Source organism: Vulpes lagopus, chromosome 2 (genome assembly GCF_018345385.1).
Source record: "Vulpes lagopus strain Blue_001 chromosome 2, ASM1834538v1, whole genome shotgun sequence".
In the NCBI taxonomy this organism is placed as follows: Eukaryota; Metazoa; Chordata; class Mammalia; order Carnivora; family Canidae; genus Vulpes; species Vulpes lagopus.
Window position 1 is genome coordinate 173,989,044 of NC_054825.1, and position 21,542 is coordinate 174,010,585.

Below are 21,542 nucleotides of genomic sequence, written 5' to 3' on the forward strand. Positions count from 1 at the left end.
GGATGTGTGGGCTGGGGTGTCCGCACCCATGTGTGAGGCCCCTCATGATGGTGGAAGGATCTGGAGTGTGAAGAAAAGTGGACCGCTGGGAGGCCCGGAGCCAGTTACCAATACCACCTCCCGATGGGCCCTGGACACCCATCGGACACCAGGCTCTGCACACGCACAGGCCAAGGGGCCCAAAGTGCCGGGGGCAGAGCCCAGCGCAGACGTTCCCACTGGCCAGAGTCCCCCATGGCCTGCCCTCCTATCCCTCCTGCCTCACACCAGCCAGGCTGTGTTCACTGTGACCCCGTCCTTGGCTGTTGAGTCTGTGACCCCTCCCTTTATTCCTCAGGGTACCTGTGTCCGTCCTGGCTGCTTCTTCCTGCCACCCCACCCCCCCCCCCCAGTCATGAATGATCAGAGACCACGGGCAAGGACCACAGTGCTTTACTTTTCATCTGAACAGAATGGATAATGGGGGGGGGGGCAGTGCCCAGGGAGCCGGGCAGCCCTCAGGGTGGGCACGGTGGGGAGCAGAGGGGCCTCGGGTCGTCAGCCCCGGCTCTGGCTCCATCCGGGTCTTCCCTCCCAGGCTGGGCTTTACTGACTATTCTGTAGGAAAGGGGAGGGAGGAGGCTGGGCACGGTGAGCTGGTGAGGACTCAGTCCTGGGGTGCCCATCGATGGGGTTGCCGGCCCCTACTTCCGAGGGCCTCACCTGTTATAATTCCGACATAACTGGGGTAACCGCCTACATTTGCCACCTGTGGGTGAAGGAAAAGGTTCCGTCATGAGTCAAACAACATCCATCACTGCACGCTCTGGGTGCTGGAGATGAGGCCCATCAACCCCGCCGCTCGGGAAGCTCCAGGGCAGCCTCCGCAACCCCCCTCCGCCCCCAGACACACAGGAGCCCTTTGAAAACCCAGCCTCGCTTGTGTGTCACTCATTCATCCAGCGAACATTTACTATGCGCCTACTATGTGCCAGGCTCTGATCTCGACCCTGGGAGCCAAGCTGGGAACAGGAGTGAATCAAATCCCTGTCCTGGGGGAGGTGACTTTCTAGTCGAGGAGATGCTCGGCAATGAGAAAAACGACTCCGTCAAGTGTATGGACAGTGTCAGATGGTGACGCGTGCCAGGAAGGAGGCAGGGAGGCTCAGGGGCCAGGGGCATCCTCATGGCGCTGGCTACAGGGGCCTCACTGAGCAGGGGACTTTTGAGCACATTGAAGGAGGTGAGGGGGGAGCCACGTGGACATCTAGAGGAGGGGTGTTCCCTGGAAAGGCAGAGGGAATGGCCAGTCCAAAGGCCCTGAGGTAGGAGGAGACAGGGGGGCTTAAGGCACAGCAGGGGAGTCAGGGGGGCTGCATCAAAGCGAATGAGGGGGGGACATTTCGGAAGACAGGTCACCTGACTGCCGCCCTTGCCTCCTCACCTCTTTCTACTCCCCGCCGAGCTCACGCAGCCCCAGCCACCCCGGCCTCTTCCTGTGGTTATTGCAACACGCTCAGCTCACTCCTGCCTCTGGGGCTTCACCTTTGCTGCCCCCTTTACCTGTTTTCCTAAACCGTCTTTCTCACCATCAAGAATGAGCTCTGATTCGATCTCTTTAGAGGGAGTGTCGCCCCCATCCCTGTTGGCCTGTCATTCTGCTGTATCTTCCTTACAGCAATGACCTCTCAGCGTCCACTCCGCTCGGTCACGCACTTAGACTGCTTACGGTCAGCCCCCCACTGGCTGCGAGGTCCCCGAGGGTGGGGACCAGGGCACAGGGTGAAGACAGAGCAGGTGCCCACAAACCATTGTCACCGGAACAAATTACGGCCCCAGAGCTCATTTTGGGCTCTACACCCACACAGACCTGGGTCCAGTCCTTCCCGAATTTCTGTGTGCCATCTGGACAGACCCCTCCGGTCTCGGAGCCTCACTTTCCCCACAGCGGTGGGGACAGGGCACGGGGTGCAGACAGGGACCCGCACACAGTCGGGATCAAGGAACAGGTGTTTATGACTGAGGCTACGGTACCCTGGCGCTGGATTCTGTGCTGCCGGCAGGCGTTAGGGACCTCTTCCGGGGGCTGTTCGTGCCCCCCACCCCCGCCCTAGACAAAATAGAAGCTGTGGCGTGTGCATCCTCCTGATGGTGGAGTTGGGCAGGAGCGGGAATAAAACTTGGTGTAAAAAAAGGTTTCACTGAGAGCTTGCAAACTGGCGGCCTGCGTGTTCTAGTTAATCAGCAGCATTTTAAAGGCTGTTTTAAAAATTAGTTTTTCTGCGTGTTCTTCTCTCCGTGCCCCCAACCGTCGGGCAACACTTACCCCACGCAATGCTGCCCCTGCCCCCTGGCCTTCTAGCCGAACCCTGGCAGGGTGGGGGTGACCCCCCTGACTCCGCCGCCCCTGCTCCCTCCTGGTGGGCTTACAGTGGGGCGGGGGCTGGAGCTGCAGCTCCTGCTGGGGGGGCCCCTGCCTATCAGTCTGTCTCCCAGCAGTCCCTGGCATGGTCGCTGCCTCCCATCACCTGTCACCCCTCCTGGCTGCCGGGACACAGCTCTCCGTGGTGGGGACCCTGCAAACAAGCCCAGGGCGGCCTCCTGGAGCGAAGACTATGAGGTGAATGGCCCACGCACCCACAAAAACAGAGCCCCCTGCCGACCCGTGCCTGAGCCCAGGTGCCTGAATAAACCCAGCTGGGACCCCAAGAACCAGCCAGCCGCACCCCGCTGACATTTCCAAATTGCACACTTGAGAGCTAAGCAAACGGTGATCATCTGAAGCCGCCGACTTCTGGGTGGTTTATAGGGATCTGCAGCTAATATGCGTCCTTTAAAACAACTCTGTCCCAGGCGCCTTCAAGGACTGAGCCCTCCGTCAAGGTGCCAGCGAAGGCCTTCTCGCTCCCGATCTCGGGGTCCCGGGGTCCACCACCCCCCACAGCCCCGGTTCTTACTCGTGAGGATGACAATGCCCGTGATGAACAGCACAGCTGCGACCAGCAGCCCCCGCTTCCGGAGAGTGTCCTCGTCTGTAGAGGGAAGAGCGGAGAATGGCAAGAGCTGCCTCCCTGCCTCCCGCCTCCCACATCCTCCGGGGGTAACTCACCATAGGAGAAGGGGTCGTCCTCGCTGGAACCTGGGGGCACAGACAGGGAGAGTCAGAGTTCGGCAAAAATTGTGGAGGGACGCAGTGGATGGCAGAGTCGGGGGCAGGGGTGGGGGTAGGGGTGTGGGTTGGGCCTCGGCCTTGGGCAACTTAGAACAAAAGCCTCCGTGGCACACCCTGTGGCTCCCACCTCCCCACCTCAGCTCCTCACTCGCCGCTCACCCAGATGCTCCAGCCCCGCCGCCGTGCTGGTGGCCATGCCCGGCCCCTCTCACCTCAGGGCCTTTGCACTGGCCGCTGCCTCTGCCCGGAACACCCCCGCCCAGACATCCACGCGACTCCCCCTCTGCTCCCTCTCAGGGAGGTCTCCCTGGCCCTTTATGGGAAATACTCTCCAGTCACCTCTGACTCTATCTAACGCTGCTTCATTTCTCTTCAAAGCAGCTTTAAAGCACCTGATACATAATTCTTATGATTATGACTTATTGTCTCTACCGCCCCCCACCCCACCAGAATGTCTGCTCCACGAGGGAAGAGATTTTGGTCCATCCTGTTCACTGCTGTATCTCTGGTGCCGAGGACACAGTGGGTGCTTGAGAATATGTCTTGAATGAATGAATGAATGAATGAATGAATGAATGAATGAACTCTCTTTGTGATGCGTGGACGTGTCATTCTCATCCATTCAGTGGGGCTGGCTGGGCAGGAAGCGGAAGGTAAGACCACGAGGGGACGGATCAAGGTGTCCCTGAAGCAGAGCTCCCTGCTGGCCCCCCAAACTGATCTCAGGCGCAGGAGTAGGTCCAGCTGAGACCAGAAGAACCTCTCGACTGAGCCCAGACTGAACTTCCAAACTCCAGACTCGGAAGCTCCAGACTCGTGGTTGTCCTCCTAAGCCGCTGCAGTCATGCGTGGATTCATTCGTCTATCCGGACACTTTTTGGCTTTCTACCTTATACCCCCACCCCCCCAGCCCTCAAGTCACGTATCCACCTGACACATGGTCACGGAGCACTAGTTCATGCCGGGCAGGGTTCCAGGTGCCAGAAATACACAGAGAATAGGAAATAGCCTGTTTCCAGTCTGGGAAGAGAGTTACTGACCAGTTGGCCCGACTGGGGGGTCCCGCCTGATGTCTCTGCCTGGAGACTGTCTCTTGGAGAGCGTGGTGCCTTTGGTGGGTTCAGGAGAAGGAGTTGCTAAAAGGTAGCAGAGGGTGGAAGTGAGTCGTGGAGGAAACACGGGATTGGGGACTATGTCGCTGCACGTGTGTCCCCAGGAGACACTCCCCTCCACGTCTACACATGCAGGGGGCAGGAGCGGTATCCCCCCACTCCTAACCTGGGCGCAGTGGGGAGGTAGGTGTGGAAATATTGACCAGCCTGCACCCCCTGGTTAAGACCAGCTGTCCCATCCCCCTGGCTCCTCCCCCAGGACCTCCTGGGCTGCCTCACAATGGGAGACGCAAAGGAGAGTGTGTGTCTGAGCCAAGCAGGGGGCCCCCAGGACAGGGCCCAGCACCGGGAGACGCAGAGCCTAGGGGTACTGGTTGGTTGTAAAATACTTTGTAGGTCACTTCTGCTCCCAGACCAAAAATACTAGACGGTTCCTCTCCTTTAAAAAGTCGATGCCACGGGGCACCTGGGTGGCTCAGTGGGTTAAGCGTCTGCCTTCAGCTCAAATCACGATCCCGAGGTCCTGGGATCGAGCCCGACGTCGGGCTTCTGGCTCAGCAGGAACCCTGCTTCTCCCTCTCTCTCTGCCTCTCCCCCTACTTGTGCTCTCTCTCTCTGTGTGTCAAATAAAAAAATAAAATCTAAATTTAAAAAAGCCAATGCCCCAAGGAAAATATCTGCCCTGCTGACACCGAGAAGTGTTCCCAGTGAAGTGGTCACCCCTGTCTGAGGCCCTACTATGAAGCCAACAGGCAGAAAAACTGCCTCACAGAGCCCAGGCTCCCAGGCCAATCTCAGCACCTCACTTTTTTTTTTTAAGATGCTATTTATTGGAGAGAGACCGAGAGCACCGAGCAGGGCAGAGGGAGAGGGAGAGGGAGAAGCAGGCTCCCCACCTCCGCGCCGAGCGGAGAGTCTGATGCGGGGCCTCCATCCCAGGATTCTGAGACTGTGACCTGGACCAAAGGCAAACGCTTGACCCACTGAGCCCCCCAGGTGCCCCAGCACCTCACTCCTTAAGTATGAACCGAAGGCAAGGATCCCGAGATGTTCAGCGGGAGGCTCGAGCCAGACAGTGAATGCAAAGGACAGCCTGGGTGCTGCGTGGTGCTCAGGCACGCTGGCCCTAGAGAGCCTGGGCTCAAACGCTGGTTCTGCCGCTCTGGGCTGTGTGGCCTAGGGCGGCACAGTAACCTCTCTGGGCCTCCGCTGCCCTCCTGTAAATCGAGGTACAGACAGTCCCTCCCACGCAGGGGGCGGGGGGGGGGGGGACAGTCCCTCCCACGCAGGGGGGCTGGGAGCCATGAAGGAGTGAGCACAGTGCTCACTCTGGGCAAATGCCTCCTATCGCTGTTACCACGGTGCTGGCTCTCAGGCCTCCCTGCTTCCAGAAGCATCTTCCTCTTTCTTGGGGGGACCGCTCCCCCTCTCCCCTCCTGTCCCCCCCCCCCCCAACGGCCTCCTGGGTCTATCAGAACGCAGGCCACAAGGGGGAGCTTGTGACCCAGTCTCCTCCTTCCCTGGGACCTTCCAACTTCCAAGTAGGCTTGGGAGGCACAGCTGGGCGAAGTTAGGGAGCTCTGGAGCTTGCCCCGGGGGTGGACGCGGTGGGGGGGTGGGGGGGTGGGCAGGAGCCAGTTCCTCACCAGGTGGGAGACAAGACCCAGCACCAGAGAAACACAGACGAAGGAGGGAGAGAGGCACTGGGGGCGGGCGGTCCTGCCCAGGTTCTGGGTGACCCCAAGGCTCCTCGAAGGCTTTTACCACTTGGCTCCATGACACCCCCGCCCCCAGCCCACTTGAATGCCTGTCACGCGTAATCAGGAACACGATATAATAACACAGAGTGACTCTGTGTTATTATCAGGACTCAGGTCAACCAGGACTCACAGCAAGCAAAGATGTGAGAAGGTTTTCTCAACGGGGAGGTGTGGACACAGTCACCGTCCCCTCACCCTCCCTCTTTCAGAAAATAGAAGAGTTCTTCTCCGAGACGCTTCATTTCTATCTGTTGTGAAATTGTTTTACTAGACAGGCTCTGTCAGAATTAGGGGCTTCACTGCCATCACTGGAAAACTATAACAAGGATAAAAATCCACATGGGGGATGACACGGCCTTAGAGGCGATGGTCTTGTGCAGTGCCCAGTCTGCACAACTGTGCATACATGTCAGCCTGGGAATGGCCCAAGCTACAGTACTTTCCAGTAGGGGCTACTCCTCAAATATGAGTCAGAAGGACCTTGGGGCCACCTGCTGCCTTCCCCTCTGGCTCAGCTTCCTTTCCCATGCCTCTAAAATGTTAACTACTCGCTGGTCCCGGGGAGAACTACCTCTTCCCTGACTCCAGGTCTATGCTGTTCAGGCAGAGCTGATCCTGCTCTCCAGCCCAACAGTGGGCACAAGACTCAGGCCTAACCAGTCAGAGCAGTCCATGTCCCCGGCTCCCCCGCCACCCCCAGCCAGACGTGGGCATGTGACCCCAGCTGGGCCAATACAGTCCATTAAACACCTTGGGCTAGAGATGAGAAAGAGAGGTGCTCTACCTGCTGGGTGTGTGACCTAAATAGAACTATGGGACTATCTGTGCCACCAAGAGAACTTGAGGATGTAGATAACAGGGCTGAGAGACAGAGCAAGCCAGTTATGATGACAGTGCTTGAGCACCTTGATCCAGCTGTTCCTGAGACCATGATTCTGGATTTTACAGAACATATGTAGCCAATGAATCTATTTTAGCTTTAGTTGCCTTTGCAGTATTTTGCAACCGAAAAGCTCCTGCTCTCACATGAACAGGTACATAAAGGAAAAAAACCCACACCCACATTTCCAAGGCACCAGCCCTATAAAGGAACCTGAATGAGAGTCCCAAGTCCAATCAGGTTTGGGGAATGCTTGCTGCAAATAAGCATTAATAAGACTCCAAGAAGTCCTGCCACAAAGAAATGTGTTTAACTTTAACTCAGAGTTTCCCTTGGACCGCAAAGCAAAACAGATGTCTCGAAAATGTATTAACAACTCCCCAAACGGGTGCTCCGAGAAATGTGCTCGGGGAGCTGCTGACCCAGATAGAGAATTAAACAAAATTTGCATGTTGCCCTTCTAGTTCCAGGGCCTACCTCTCAGGCTGCTCTTGCCCGTTGTCATCGTCGTCGCCATCGCCCCATCTGCTGCTAGAAGCTCAGACGCTTCCGGGGGTTGTGGGGTCTGGGTCCCCTCCATCTGCTCCCATGTTATTCCTACTCGGGTTGGATGAGCGAGGGGAGGGTGAGCAACGAGTGAATCAGGGACACTCAGGTCCACAAAACAGCAAGGGGCCCTCTCCCCTCCCCAGGCTGGTGAAAATCAAAGCCGTTCAGGCAGCAGGTGTCACTGCCTGGGTGGAAAAGGGGGGGACGCGATGGCCCAGGGCTGGTGGTGGGGCTGATCCGTGCAGCCATTTCCCAAGTGGCTTTGGAGACACGTTGTCTCCTCCCCCCGCCCCCCCCCCGTCGTGTTGTGGGTGAAAGCCAGGCCCTCGGGCCAGGCTCCAGGGTGCCGGTCCCAGCTGTGCATCCCTGACTTGCTGCGACGCCTGACGCCTCGAGTGAGTCACTCCGAGCCTCTGTTTCCCTGTCTGTCAAGTGAGGTTGCTGCACTTCAGCGGGCTTGTGTGGGGATCAAATGATCCCCCAAACACAGGTAAGACATTGGGAACCGCGGCCGAGGTACAAGAATCGCTTAGAGGCATTTGCTCAAGGAGCGGGGAGCGAGGCTGCTTATTGTGACAACAGGTGCAGCAGAGGAGACCAAGGTGTTCGGGAGCTGGGCATGGTTTCACCCTCACGCACGGGCCCCCGCACACCAGCACACGCGACGCGATCAGTGTTACATGGGAACTGGGAGGAGCCCCCCAACATACCCTTGCATGGGGCGGGTGGAGAAAGTTGCAGGACAGCAATCATTTTGCAAATGACCGGCTCACAAAAACATACCGCGGCCAGCATAGTTTCTGCCCGCAATACCCAGGTGGCACAGCACCACTGGGGGGCCCCCCCAATCCGGTGCTCGAAGTGGGGGCCTCTCAGAGACCAGAGTGGGGAACGCAGCAAGGGATTTCATCTCGCCTATATGAATTTTATTACTTCCAAGCAGAACGTGTTTCTAGACGGCTGTATCGTTAAATATTGACGGAGAAAATTGGGGAGCCCTTTTTGAATTCCGTTATACCGCAAGAAAGAGTTCAAAAGTGGTCTGAACACTCAAAAAGGGGAAAAGATGCAGAGATGCAAGGAAGGCAAGAATGGCCTCGGCACATGGTGGGGTTGTAAAGCTCCATATATATGCCGTGAGCTGGGAGCTGGTTACACGGCGGTTCAGGTTAGGGTTTTCTCTGAAGTTGTACATTTATGGGGGGTTTTAGGGGTACTTTTCTATATGCGTATTATTTTTCATGCTTTCGGAAGATTTGTTTTGAAAGACGTGGATGTGGGCGGCTGGCTGCCCCACCACAAAGTAAACCGGAGGATTCAGAGCTGGGGAACTGAAATGAGTAACCAAGAACCCAGAGTGTCCGGGGAAGAGGGGGAGCAGTGTCTGTCCCGGGCCCACGCTGCCTCCCCCTCCGCCTCCCCCGCCCCGCTCACCACTAGTCTGCAGGCCCATCCGAGGTGTGGACTGGGGTTCCCGGTGGACTGTGTCTGGAGTCCGCGAACAGGGGGAGGAGAGAGAGACAAGATGTGGAGAAGGTCCGTGGATGGAGAAACAACTCAATTTTGACATCATCGAAATGACTTCGTTAACCGAGTGGTTTGCTAACAGCCCTGCCCGAGCCTCAGACCTCCCCTGCCTCAGCCGTCCCCTCCCGCAGAGGCACTCTCCCCTACTCAGAACCCATCCGCCTCTGGGAAGAGCCCCTGGAAGTTTCTTTATGAACCACCCTTCCCTGGCTCTGTGTCCACTCAAGCACTGAGGCTGGCACCAGCCTTGGTGGAGGTTGAACCTGAGACCCGGGACTGGCCGACCGGCTTTGGCCTGTGGCCACAACGATCACCCCACGGTGGGACATGTCACCTGAGCCTGGGCAGGGACATTCAGTCACGGGATGTTTGCTGGATTGGGACTAGGGGGAGTCCCCTTTCGTCTGGCTTCTTAGCAGGTAGGACGGAAGCCTCAGGTCTCTAGGGGCCATCCTGGCCCCGTAAAAGGAAAATCCCGCTTGAGAATGAAGCCAGCACAGGAGAAATAGAGCCGAGAGGCGGCGACAGGCTCCTGAGAGCATCCTCTGAGCACCTAGACCAAGCCGTGCCTGAAGGTCTATCACCAGACTTTCCAGTTGCACAAACCCCAAATTCCCAAGCGGTCCGAGCTTGAGATTTTTGCGGCTTTTGTGATTTGCAGTGACAGGATCTTGACAGATCCATCCCTCTTTCCTTACCTGGGACTGGTGGGGTCAAGGCATTAGCATTCACACTGGTTAGATCTGCTGGAGAAATGGATGTGGCCTCCTTCAATATCTGTCCTGAGAAATCAAGGGCGAGGAGTCAGAGAGGAGCCTCTGGTGCCCCTTCTCTCACCACCCCCCCCTTACCCTCCCTTCGGAAGCTGTGGGCGGTAACTCGGGACACCTGGTAGAGCAGCGGGGGGACATCTGAAGGGGGGGGTATCCATCCGCGGCCCTGGAGGTGTTTTAAGAAACCCCTGAGGACAGGACCTGAACCCCAGCCCGTCTGCCTGTCCTTGTGGGATGGAGGCGCCATCTAGCCCTGCGAGCCCGCCCGGGGCCTGAAGTCGGGTCGGGGCCCTGGTCTCAAATTCTCCTCCCAGCAACTTCCTCGCTCCGCTCCGTGACCTGGAGCAGGTGAAGTCCTCTCTCTGCGCTTCAGCTGTCTCACCTGTCTCACCTGTGGGGACACCTGGATCTACTTCTCGGGGCTGTAGGGAGGGCGAAAGGACACGGCAGAGGGAAGCCTCTCCCCCACCCCTGGATACGCAGTCCGTTTCAGCCACTGCCCGCCACCTCCTCTCTGGCCTGGACCCCCTCCCAGGGCTCCCTGGCCTCACCCCTGCCCCCTGCAGTCTGCTCCCTGTCAACAGCCAGAGGGAGCCTGTGGACCCTGGGTCAGGGCAAGGCCCTGCTGGCTCCAACCCCCCCACCCCTTGCTCCAAATAAAAGCCAAAAGACTCATGGGGCCCTCCCCCTGGTCTGTGACTACTTGGTGGCTGGCTGAAAAAACACATGAAAACCATTTTATCAAAGGCCAACGGGGGCGGCTTCAGTGGAGGGTAGGCCCTGGTTCCAGGGGCAAGAAAGGCGGTCGTCTCCCCGCCTCGCCACTCACTAGCCTCCGGCACAGGGCACTGCCCTTTGCGGAGCCTCAGTACCCTCATCCATAAAATGGGCACGACAGTCCGTATAACCGAGTGGAGGTCGACATGAGTTCACACATGCAGCACCTGCCAGGTAGGAAGCCCCTGCAAATGCCCACCCCGGTCCTGCCTTCGAGAAACGCTTCCTAGGCCAAGAGTGAAACACCCCCAACTCTTGGGCGAGCCCCAGCTGGCCCCCCCCTTGCCTAACCGTGTATCATCCCGTATCCAGGCAGCTGCTTTGCTGGGCGCCCGGGGTTCCTGGCTGCTCAGTAGAAAACTGACACCAATGTCCCCGCCAAATCAAACTCAGTGGGTTCTTCTTGGAGGTGAAATGGAGGATGCTCAGCAGGACAGGCTCTGGCCAGACTCATTGGAAGCGGCCACCCAGGTGCGAGGTGCCCAAAGAGGGTGTAACCCTGGGCCCCTCACGACACCTCACTTCCTGGTGCTGGCTCAGTAGGAGGGTGAAGACGCAGGGCGGGGCAGCCGAATTCACCAGGTGCCGGTGCCAGTGCCCTCCAGGTGGGGGACTCTGGGGCGGAGGGGGCAAGAGCTCGGCCTTACCTCTGGAGGGGAGAATCAGGCCAACGATGGTGAGGAGACACAGGTGACCAGAGAGCGACATCTATGGCGTGAGCAGGAGCTGGGGTCAGCTATGACGTCACTGAGGCAGGCCCAGGGCTGCAGCCACCCCTCCCACCGGCCCCCCAGCCGGGTGGGATCCTGCAGCCCCTTCTTTACCCCCAGGCAGCACCCCTGGCTTCAAGGGGCCCCTGCCAGGGCGGACAGCTGGTTCCCAGGGCGGGCGGAGGGTTTTAGGAGTGGAGGCCCCGGCACCCACCCCCTTCTTCCATCCACAGGTCCCCAAAGAAAACAAGAAGCATCCGAGCAATCTGGGCTTCCAGGAGCAGCCACCGCACAGGGCCCCCAAAAGCTCCCCCTCCCCAGACTGACCCCGCGGGGCCCAGGAGGGCTGGGGGGCCGGTGCCTCCCTCTGGGGCTGTCCCCAGGGCCCAGGAGTCAGCAAGGAGGGGAAAGAGGAAGAATGAGTAATGTGCTCCCGATCTCAGAGGAAAAAGTGAGCTGGTGCGAGGGGCCTGTCGCCGCCGGAGCGGGACGGACGGAGCGGGATGCGGGGCACCTCCGGGCCGGTGGGGGGGCGGGGCGGGGAGGCGGCGGGGGCAGAGGAGCCGCAGCCCCCGGGGCGCCCCGGCAGGCGCGGGACGTGCGCAGGGTGGGGGCGGCCGCCCGACGAGCGCGGTCCCCCCGCACCTGAGCCCGGCCCCGGGCAGAGGGGAGGCGGCGCGGGCGGAGCGCAGGAGAGACTCACGTCCGAGCTGGGGGTCCCGAGCCGGCAGCCTCGTGGGCAGAGGGCGGCGGCGGCGGCGGCCGGGCGGAGGGTGTGGCCAGGGGAGCGCTGGCGGGCGGGGACCGAGACGGGCTCAGTCATTTCCTCTCGGGTTTCCTGGCTTCGGAGCCCGCGGTGGGAGCAGGAGGGGGAGACGCTGAGGGCGACGGGGGGCAGGGGTGGGAGCCGGGCGGCGGCCTCCGCCCAGCGCTGGGGGAGGGAGGGTGGGGACGAGCGGGCAGGTCCCGTGGGTGGGGCTCCGTGGGGGGGCGGGGAAGAGAGGAGCCGGGAAGGGGCAACTGGGGAGGGGACGTCGGGCAGGGGAGGGGCGGGGGAGGGGAGGCTCCCGGGTCTCTGAGAGGTGACGGGGCCCTGGGGCGCTGGGGGAGGCGAGGGAGGAGGAGGGGGCAAGTGTGGGCGTGGGACAGAGCTCCCGCAGGGTCAGTTTTGTCCTCTCCCCCCGTTTGGTCCCCACAGATGAGAACTTACAGACAGAACAGGGGAAAAAACCAAATGCACATTTATTAAGCTCAAGACAGACTCCAAGGGTGCAGGGCAACCGATCTTCTTCGGAGGGGAGACAGGGAGGTGCCGGGGAGCAGTACGTGGGGATCCTGGGGGGCTGGGGCTGGGCTCCCGGACCCCAGGAGCTGGAGGCCTGAGTCCCCGGATCCGGGATGCACACGGGCTCTTTGGGGGGTCGTCATTGCCAAGGCCTGGGGAGGGGCAGCAGGGTGCAGCGGCACCAGCCTCGGGTGGGTGGGGCGGCTCATTCGGGGGAGCGCTCCCCGGCGCAAGGCTGGGGTCCCCACCGCCTCCACCCGGTCCTCAGGCTTCCGCACTCAGGCAGGGACAGCAGTGGAGGTGCCCAGGGCTGGTCTTACACGCCGCCACCTCCAGGGGCTGGGGGGGGGGGGGGGGGGGCGTGGCACAGAGACAGAGAGAGGGGAGCGTCACAGCTGTGGTCACCCACCTGCTGCACCTGGGCAAGCAGCCCCCTCCCACAGCCGCTGGGGCCCCCCAGCCTCCCATGGGAGCCAGACCCCCAGGGACTGTCACCCTTGAGCTAACACTGGGGAACTAGGGACCCCTGGGTGGCTTTTGTCCTGCCCCAGGGGACACTGTCACAGAAGGGAACACACTTGAGGCTAGAGACCCCTGGGCCAGGCTGAGCCTTTCTGGGATGTCCCCCTGGTGCCAGAAAGGGGGGGCTCCATCTCCCACGTCCCCAACCTCCTCTGACCCTCCCACCCCAGTCACACACCCTGTCTCCCCAACACGTGGACGCAGGCGGAATTCCTCTGTTTTTCACCCACCCGGGACCATTACTCGGCTGAGTGGGTCCCAGTCCTGTGCCTTTGCCCCGGCAGCAGGGCCACCCCCTCCCCCCGCCCAGGCTCCCGCGAAGTCACCCGCGCACCCCCACCAGGGGTTTTAAATCTCACAAAAACCAAAGGAAACAAAACCCATGAAATTCCACACCAAATCCCCCAGCACTGAGTACCCCAAGGCCCACTTTTTAGCCCTAAGAGCTTTAGGAGAGGCAGGGAGACTCCCCTTTCTGATGTTTCCCGTCCCCGGAAAGGATGCGGCTCCACTAAAAACAGGTCAAGATATTTTTACAGAATTTGAATTAACACCCCAAGGAGTCTCAATCCTGCTTATTCCCTCCTACAGCCTAATCTCTGCCCATCTTCCTTCACCCCTTCCACCCACCTACACCCCCTCCCCTCACACTCCCACACCCCTCACCCCTCCACACCCCAACCCACTCCCTCCACGCCCTCCACCCCCCCATGCCCCACACCACTCACCCTTTCATACTCCAACACCCTTCACCCCCCACCCCCTCATGTTCCCCCACCCCTCACCCACTCACACTCCCACACCCCTCACCCCTCCACACCCCTACCCACTTGCTCCACACCCTCCACCCCTTACGCACCCCACCCCTTACCCCCTCACACTTTTACACCCTTTATCCCTCCACCCCCACCCCACCCCTTCCATACCCTCCACCCCCTCACCCCTTCACACTCCAATCCCCTCCACAGTCCCACCCCCTCGCATTCCTACACCTTTCACCCCCTCACTCTTACACCCCTCACCCCTTCACCCCCACCCCCTCACACACTTACACCCCTTCTCCTTCCACCACCCACCCCACCCCCTCCATACCCTCCACCCTTTCACCCCCCACCCCTCACCCCTCCACCCCCTCTGTGGCCTCCCCCCAACACTTCCATCCCCTTCCTCTCCTATCCTCCCCCTCCACCCTCCACCCCCTCACACACCCTCCATCCTCTTCACTCTTTCTGCTTTTCCTGTACTTTCCATCCCCACGCTCCTTACATCCCCGCATTCTCTCTTTTCCAAAATCAGCTTTTAAAATCTGTATTCTGTATTCTATGCATTTCTCCTCTTGTTATTTTGCTACAATTATTCAAAAACACTTCCCTCCATTCCCCCCCCCTCCTTCCCCTTCTCTTTCCTCCCCTCCTTCCTTTTTCTTTCTTTTTTCTCTTTTTAAGTCATCTCTACCCCCACGTGGGGCTCGAACTCCCAGCCCTGAGATCAAGGGTCACAAGCTCCACCCACGGAGCCAGCCAGGTGCCCCCCTCCTTCCTTTTTCTAGGTCATTTCATCCTCATTCTTCCCACCTGAACAGTAAAGTCTGGGAAACATCCCCTCTTCCCGCCTCCCCTAGCACCTGCTCTGTGCCCCTGGGACTGTGGCCCCTCTGGTCACAGACTTGTGGCTCCCTCCCCTGGAGCATCAGCACCCCCCACCTGGGGCTTCCACACTCATCTCTGGGAAGCTTCCGTGGACCCTTGAGCACCGTCCCCACATCACAGGGACTCGCCATGGTTTAAGCTCTCCTACCCACGGCCTGGCGCGGGCGCAGCTCCCCTCACCCTTCCTGCCCCCACCTCCCCTCCTCCCAGAACCACAGCCTTCCTCATCCTCACCTGAGGAGGGAAGCTCCGACTTACAGGATTTGCATGTTGGGCTGTGGAAGCAAAGACCAAGAGAAAAGCATCAAGAAATCCAATAGCCACAGGCTTTGCGTTAGATGTTGTGCAAGCACCCCTGCACCCCGGGCTGCCCCCACCCCTCTCCTCTCTCTCCCCTCTGCTGCCAGACCTCTCAGACCTGGAGTCCGCCTTCCTGCACTTCACCTTCTTGCCTGTTAGGAGACAGACACAACGAGACAGGGCATGAGGGGCTGGACAAAGGCCGGCGGGGAAGCTGTAGGTGCCCAGGACCCCCGACGCGGCCCTCTGTGAGGTGCTTTGGAGCCCAGGAAAGGGTCACACTTACTGATGATGATGAGAATGCCCAGCAGGAACAATATGGTGGCCAGAGTCATGCCCACAGTCTGTACAGTGTCATAGTCTGGGGGAGATAAGGGGGCGCATCAACGTGGGTAGTACGCAGCCCTCCCTGGAGCCTTGACTCGGCCAGGGGCGCAGAGTCCAGGGATGCTGTGGGCTGCGCTGGGCCCCCCCCCCCCCAGTGTGAGGATGGACAGCAGGAGCTTGGGAGCTCCTGGACCTCTTTGCCCTCCCCCCTCCTCTAGATGCCTTGTACATACAGAAAACCATGCTCTGCGTCATGTATCGCAGACACATACATCTCACCTCCTGTCACGGCCTCCTCCCCGGTCCTGTCCACCACTGTCACCTGTCTGAACCATCGCAGCAAGCAAGCCGCTCTGTGGTCTCCCCACACCCCAGTCTCAGGGATCCTGCCAACACCTAAGTCAGATCAGGGTCCCTGAGCTCAGAGCGCCCCACCCTGCCCTGGCTTCCATTGCATTCCAAGGAAAAGCCAAAACATCCTCACCATAGCCCACCTAGTCCTGCATCACCTGGTCCCTGTCCCTTCTCAGACCTCACCCCACCCCGCTTGCTTCCTCAGTCTCCTGCCCCAGGCAATCTGGTCTTTCTGCCTCTCCTGGAACAGATTAAGTATGGTCCTACCTCAGGGCCTTTGCATCTGCTGTTCCCTCTACCTAAAAAGCTCTCTCCCCCAGTATTTCTTCCTTACCAATTTCTGGGCTTTATTCAAATGTCGGTGAAACCTTCTCTGAAGCCTTGTCTATTTAGAATTTCCCATCCTCTCCTCAATACTTTGTAATCCCATTCTTTCCTTATCTTCCTTCATAAGAAGCATTCTTGTCCAATATGCCACAGGAAATACAGTTGACCCTTGAACAACGTGCAGGTCCCCTTATATGCAGATTTTTCAATAAATATTGTACAGCGCTCTAAACGTATTTTCTCTGCCTTATTAATTTATTTTTATTTTTATTTTTTTAGTAAGCTCTACACCCAACCTGGGGCTTGAACTCACAACCCCGAGATCCAGAGTCACATGCTCTACTGACCGAGCCAGCCAGGCGCCCCTCTTCCTTCTAATTTTCTTAATAACATTTTTCCTCTAGTTCCCTGGGTTGTCAGAATACAGTATATAATACACATAACATACAAAATGTGTGTTAATCGACTATATCTTCTGTAAGGCTTCTAATCAACAGTAGGCCATGAGTAGTTAAGTTTTGGGGGAGTCAAGAGTTATATGTGGATTTTCAACCGCATGGGGGGTCGGCACCCCTTAATCCCCACATTGTTCAAGGGTTGATTGCATTTATTGGAATATGAATGTATAGAGCACCCCCTCTGTACCAGCAGTTGTCCAGGCCTCTGCCTCAGGGAATTGACTTTCATAGTGTGATAAAGGCTTCAACAAAATAAAATGAAACATCAGGGCCATGTGACTATGGCTAGATGTATCTGTGGCTCCTGTTGGCAGAGAGTCAGGAAGAGCCTCTCCTAGCAGAACAGTCAATATTTGATCTGAGCCCTGAAGAAGGAAAGGGAGCCTTAGTCAGCTGTTTGGAGAGCTGGATGAGGAGTATTCCTGGCAGAGGATACAGCACGTGCAAAGGCCCTGAGGTGGGAAAGAATTTGGCATATTGGAGGAACAGAATGAGTGAGCAAAGGTAGAGGGGTGTTTAGAGAGGGAGCCAGGGCCAGATCTGCTAGACCTGGGGGTAACTTCTTCAAGCTTCCATGCCGTGGGGGTGATTTAACAGCATCACTCAAGTAAATCTTTCCCACAATCCTCATACGTAAGAACTAATACTATCCCTTATTTACAGAAGAGCCCAGAGAGGAAAAGTTGCCTGCTCAAGGCCACACCGCTGCTAGCAAGGAGATGAGCCAGGATTCAAACCCGGGCAGCCTGGCCTCCGAGCTGTATGCCTCTCTGATGACCACCATGTACGATCCCAGAGTCCTGGTGAAGCCTGAAGGAGGTCCAGAGAGGGTACCCCTCAAAATCTGGTTTTGCCCTCTGAGCCCAGCTGGTGTAAACTGAACCCGCATGGTCACATGGCCAGTGGCCCAGCAGGTATCTGTTGCCGGGGCTGAAGCCACTTCAGCAATTACTTGTGAGGACCTGCAACCACCCCTTTATCCAGCCCCAGGGTACCCTCATCAGAATCTGCCACTCACCATAGTAAAATGGGTCAGGCTCCTGAGGAACTGTGGGAAGGAAGGCAGGAAAAGAGAGAGAGGGGAAAAAATATTTCAACACTGGGTTTCTTAACATTTCTGAGGCTCCAGATGGGGCCACTGGTCCAAGGTTTCTGGGTAGAAATCAGATAAAGATGCCCCTTGATCTGAATGATACAGCTTCATGCATGGCAGGACATAAGGCTTGAAGAGTGGAGCATAGGATGGATTCCAGCCCCCTACTCACACCATTAGTCAGTACCTTCCCTTGTTCAGTGCACAACCTACCAAACTGTACATGGCAGTCTTGGTCCTAGTCCCCTGTGGAAATCTGAGGCAAGCTATGGACTCATTTCCTGAAAAACACATACACACTCCCATTTGCATATGATGCTGGGTTAACAGACTCCAATCCCACTGGTAAACCGCTGAGTAGACCAGCTTCCCCCAAATACTCCGTAAAACTCCCCAGTCATCTGACAGCTCCAAAAAACTCAGGCGCTGTCCCTACTATTCTCATCCACTCGCCCCTGCCACCAAATCCTATGCAGGGAAGCTGTCCTATAATATACCCTGTATTATACTACATAGGATATATACTTGATGACTTATTTCCAAGCCATCACCAATTTTAAGATTCAAAATTGATTTCATAATAGCTTTCTGGGTGTGTGTGTGTGTGTGTGTGTGTGAATATGTATGTAACTCTATCATCCAAAACATACCCATCCATCAGAGGACTCACCCCAATTTCAGAAATGTTACTGTGTAGATAAAATGCGTGTGTGGGGGGGTATTTATCTCTCCCCCTCACCCACCTCCCTGTTCCAAACCATATCCCCCTTCAGGAGAACTCATTCCCATTCGAGAAGCCCATCCTGATGGCTCCCTAATTCCTGAGAGCTCTCAGTATGTTCTTTCTTGGCTAGAGCAGAATTCGGCACAGTGTGCCCCACCAGGCGAGGGGGACCAGGAATGTCAGGGCCATGCCAGGTACCGGCATCAGTGCTCTCTTCCAGGATCCGGGGAGGATGGCAACTGCCTTGAGACTGGGGGAGGCCACGTGACTAACTCTGGCCACTGAACTGTGAGCCCAGGTGTCCCATCTCTTCCAGGCTGGACATTTAAGAGCTCTTAGCAGAGCTCCCTGTGGCCATTGGCCCGGTGACATGAAGCTTTCTCTGGTGAGTAGGGACCCCCCGGCTGACCTGTGATGGGCATATGGTGTAAGTGAGAGTTCCACCTTGGTTGTCACAAACCCCTGAGGTGACACTGTTTAAGATGTTTACACTTGCCTTTAAGACAAAAAAAAAAAAAAAAAGTCCCAATTTTCCATGTGTGATGGTGATACCAAATGAAGCTAATTACGTTTTTTTTTTTTAAGCGAATCCTTGAAAGGAAAAATACTAAATATGAGTGTGGGGAACATCTGGATAGGCCAAAAACTGTGGAGGTGGTCCTCGAAAGTGTCAAGATGGGGAAACGCTATTTTAGAGTCGTATGTGCTATCTTAGCTCCCCCCCTCCACCAGATGGGGAGTAGATTTGTTTGACTCCTCTGCCATTAATCGTGGCATTTATAAAAATCTTTCGGGGAAGTTTTCTAGGATGAATGAAAGAAAAAATGAATAAATGAGTGAGCGAGTGAATGAATGAATGAATGAATGAGAGCCCCTGCTAGGCTTTGGAAGCTGCATCAGAGGTGGAGTGGACGGATTATCCAGATTTGTCTCCTGTGTTTCCAAACACTCTGCCCTCCTTAACCGTCAGAAGCCCACTGGATGAGCACCTGCTCCAGAATCCTCTTTGGTGCCACCCTGGGTGCCCCGTGCTCTATGCAGAAGTCCCTCTTCTGGTCCCTGCTGCCCCAGCAATCTGGTTCCTCAGGGCGAGGCTGGGCTAAGGGTGGAGTCAGGAGGCAGGAGGAGAAATGTGCACCACTCCTGGCTAGTTGCCAGGGAGACATCAGGAAGGAGGTGGTTGCTATGGCAACTGGGGCATCTTAAGAGGTGAAGAGAGGTGATGGGTCTGGGCACCCCCAGGCTGGGTGGGGTCCTGAGGGTTAGGTCTCTAACTCTAGGGCCAATCTTGACTCCCTCTGCTCCCTTTGTAGCTCCCATTGTCCCTGCAGGGCTGGCTTCTGGCCAAACCCAGGGTCCTTCTCAAGGATGGGGACCCAAGCCCAGCTGTGGCTCTGCATCCCCTTTCTGCTTGCCCCCTGATCTCTGACACGGTGGGAGAGCCCTCAGCTCCCTCCCCCATGCTCCCCCCCAATAATCCATTAATCAATTTAAGTGGTGCAACACAAAACATGCTCTTCTTCACCCCCCCACTCCCCCCCCCCGGGGTTTCCCAAGACCTGCGGTCCCCTCTTATGCTGTGACTGGGGAAAAGGTGGGGGTGGGGGTGGGGCTGAGGCGTCTGTCCTCCCACCTCTGCCCGTCTGCTGCCATCGATCCTGTTAACCACCATCTCTGCAAAAAGAAGCCCTGGGCTTCCGCCAGGCCCGCTGGCTCAGCCCTGCCCCCTCTCCCTAGGGTGGCTTCCAGCCTCTGCAGCCCCCCCCCCCCGCCCTGCTTCAAATTCTGCAGATATGGCTCAGTGCAGCAGCCCCTGCCTGCCGGGAAGGGGGGCAGGGAAGGAGAGATCCGAGTGGAACTGGGGTTCCCTTCACCACCAGGGGCTCCTCAGCACCACTGGCCTATCCCCTCTGGCCCGGCTCTCAGTGCTGGAAACCCCACCCCCACCCCTACCCCTACTAGAGCATCCTTCCCCTTGTTCCTCCGCAGAGGCAGGCTCAAGAGCTGGCTGTCAGGGGGCAGTGGGGGTTTAAGTGGGTGAATAACTGGGTTAACGGTGTGAAATGTAAATCGCTGTGTGGCTAGCCGGGGTGAAGGAGGGACATCTGTGTGCACAGCCGAGTGCACCCTCCTGAACCAGACGACACCCCTGCATGTGGGCTGGGAAGGAGGGTCCCGCCACCCATTCCTGCCTGGGGGGCTCACTGGGGGCTCACTGCAGTGGCTCGGCCCCACCCCATGCTGCTCCTCCTTCTGTCTGTCTCCCGCGCTGTGGGTCCTTCTCTCTCTCCTCCTCGATGCCTTTCTCTGTGCCTCTGTCTCTGATTTTCTCTCTTTCTCTGCATCTCTTTCTATTGCTCTCTGCCTTCCCGTCACTCCCAATCTCTTCCAGCCCCGTATCCGTCCTCTCCCTCTGAGTCTCGGACTCTGGGTCGCCTGTCACCCTTGCTCGCTCTCTCTTTTAGGCTCTCAGACAATTTTCACATTCCTTTCCGTCTCCCTCTCTCTTCTGTCTCTTTCCATCTCTCTCTCACTTCCTCCGGCGCTCTCCCCTCCCCTGTCTTTCCATCCTTCTCCCTCCTTCCCGCGGAACCTGCCTGTCAGGGATTTCTGGAGACACCCACCACAGGAGCCAGCGCTGGGAAGGAGAGGGATGCACCCCCCCTGCCCACCTCGGAGACCCTGAGATTTGCAGGAGCCTCCGTGGCGGCCGAGCCCCCCGTTCCCACCCTCGAAGCCCGAAGCCCGGCTCTCCGCGTCCACTACCGCCGCTGTGCAAGACCAGCCGCCCGGTTGCCATAGCTACCGGTCCGCGCATCCCTTCTCCCGGGACTGCCGCTCTCCGACCGCGGGTCCCGCACGGGAACGACACCGCCGGGAGGGGGTGTCCCAGAGGCCTGGAGGGGCGCCAAGGGGTGCACTGCAGGGGCCGCCGCCCGTGGAAGAACGGACATCCCCTTCCCCATTCCCCCCCCTTTTCCGTACTGGCATCCCCCTCGATCCTCTCCCCTAAGCTCTAGGATCCCGGAGCCTCCCTGCCCACCCGCGCGCCCTCTCCCCAGGCGACGCTCACCCTTTGTGGGGGCCTGGGTCGGGGTCGCCATGCCGGGCCGGAGCAGGGGGCGGCTGGAGGCCGAGGCGGTGAAGGCGCGGCTGCAGCAGCTGGAAGCGGGACGGACTGATGTCGGGGGGAGATGGGGGGAGCCCTCGTGTGGGGGGGGCCGTAGCCAATGGGGGCCCGGAGAGCCCGCCCCCGTCCCGGCC

General features: G+C 58.2%; 2 protein-coding genes across 3 annotated transcripts; both read right to left on the reverse strand.

Moving 5' to 3' along the window:
* Nucleotides 1-416: 416 nt before the first annotated feature.
* Nucleotides 417-12,667, reverse strand: FXYD5 (FXYD domain containing ion transport regulator 5). Its single transcript, XM_041734763.1, has 11 exons — nt 12,566-12,667; nt 11,943-12,170; nt 11,177-11,237; nt 9,678-9,761; nt 8,887-8,940; nt 7,381-7,500; nt 4,192-4,287; nt 3,089-3,118; nt 2,937-3,011; nt 703-748; nt 417-597 (listed from the first exon to the last, which is right to left on the reverse strand). The coding sequence occupies exons 1-11, from the start codon at nt 12,665-12,667 to the stop codon at nt 498-500; spliced, it is 996 nt and encodes a 331-aa protein (XP_041590697.1). The 3' UTR covers nt 417-497.
* Nucleotides 12,460-21,527, reverse strand: FXYD7 (FXYD domain containing ion transport regulator 7). 2 transcript variants are annotated; one of them, XM_041746590.1, is made up of 6 exons: nt 21,352-21,527; nt 17,480-17,509; nt 15,282-15,356; nt 15,114-15,147; nt 14,930-14,970; nt 12,460-12,863 (listed from the first exon to the last, which is right to left on the reverse strand). In XM_041746590.1, the coding sequence occupies exons 1-6, from the start codon at nt 21,380-21,382 to the stop codon at nt 12,841-12,843; spliced, it is 234 nt and encodes a 77-aa protein (XP_041602524.1). In that variant the 5' UTR covers nt 21,383-21,527; the 3' UTR covers nt 12,460-12,840. The 2 variants fall into 2 exon arrangements, with proteins under 2 accessions (XP_041602524.1, XP_041602523.1); XM_041746589.1 differs by having other exon boundaries at nt 15,105-15,147.
* Between the last annotated feature and the right edge of the window lie 15 nt (nt 21,528-21,542).

What these genes read in the sequence shown, in the direction of transcription:
- FXYD5 (XM_041734763.1), bottom strand. Translation starts at nt 12,667, where the DNA reads ATGACGACCCCCCAAAGAGCCCGTGTGCATCCCGGATCCGGGGACTCA. An exon ending in CCTGATTCTCCCCTCCAGAG is followed by an intron (nt 9,762 to 11,176) that starts GTAAGGCCGAGC and finishes TTGATTTCTCAG; the next exon opens with GACAGATATTGAAGGAGGCC. An exon ending in CCCCCCAGTCGGGCCAACTG is followed by an intron (nt 3,119 to 4,191) that starts GTCAGTAACTCT and finishes CTGTGCCCCCAG; the next exon opens with GTTCCAGCGAGGACGACCCC.
- FXYD7 (XM_041746589.1), bottom strand. Translation starts at nt 21,382, where the DNA reads ATGGCGACCCCGACCCAGGCCCCCACAAAGG. An exon ending in GGGCATTCTCATCATCATCA is followed by an intron (nt 15,148 to 15,281) that starts GTAAGTGTGACC and finishes GTCTCCTAACAG; the next exon opens with GCAAGAAGGTGAAGTGCAGG. An exon ending in GCGGACTCCAGGTCTGAGAG is followed by an intron (nt 14,971 to 15,104) that starts GTCTGGCAGCAG and finishes TTGCTTCCACAG; the next exon opens with CCCAACATGCAAATCCTGTA.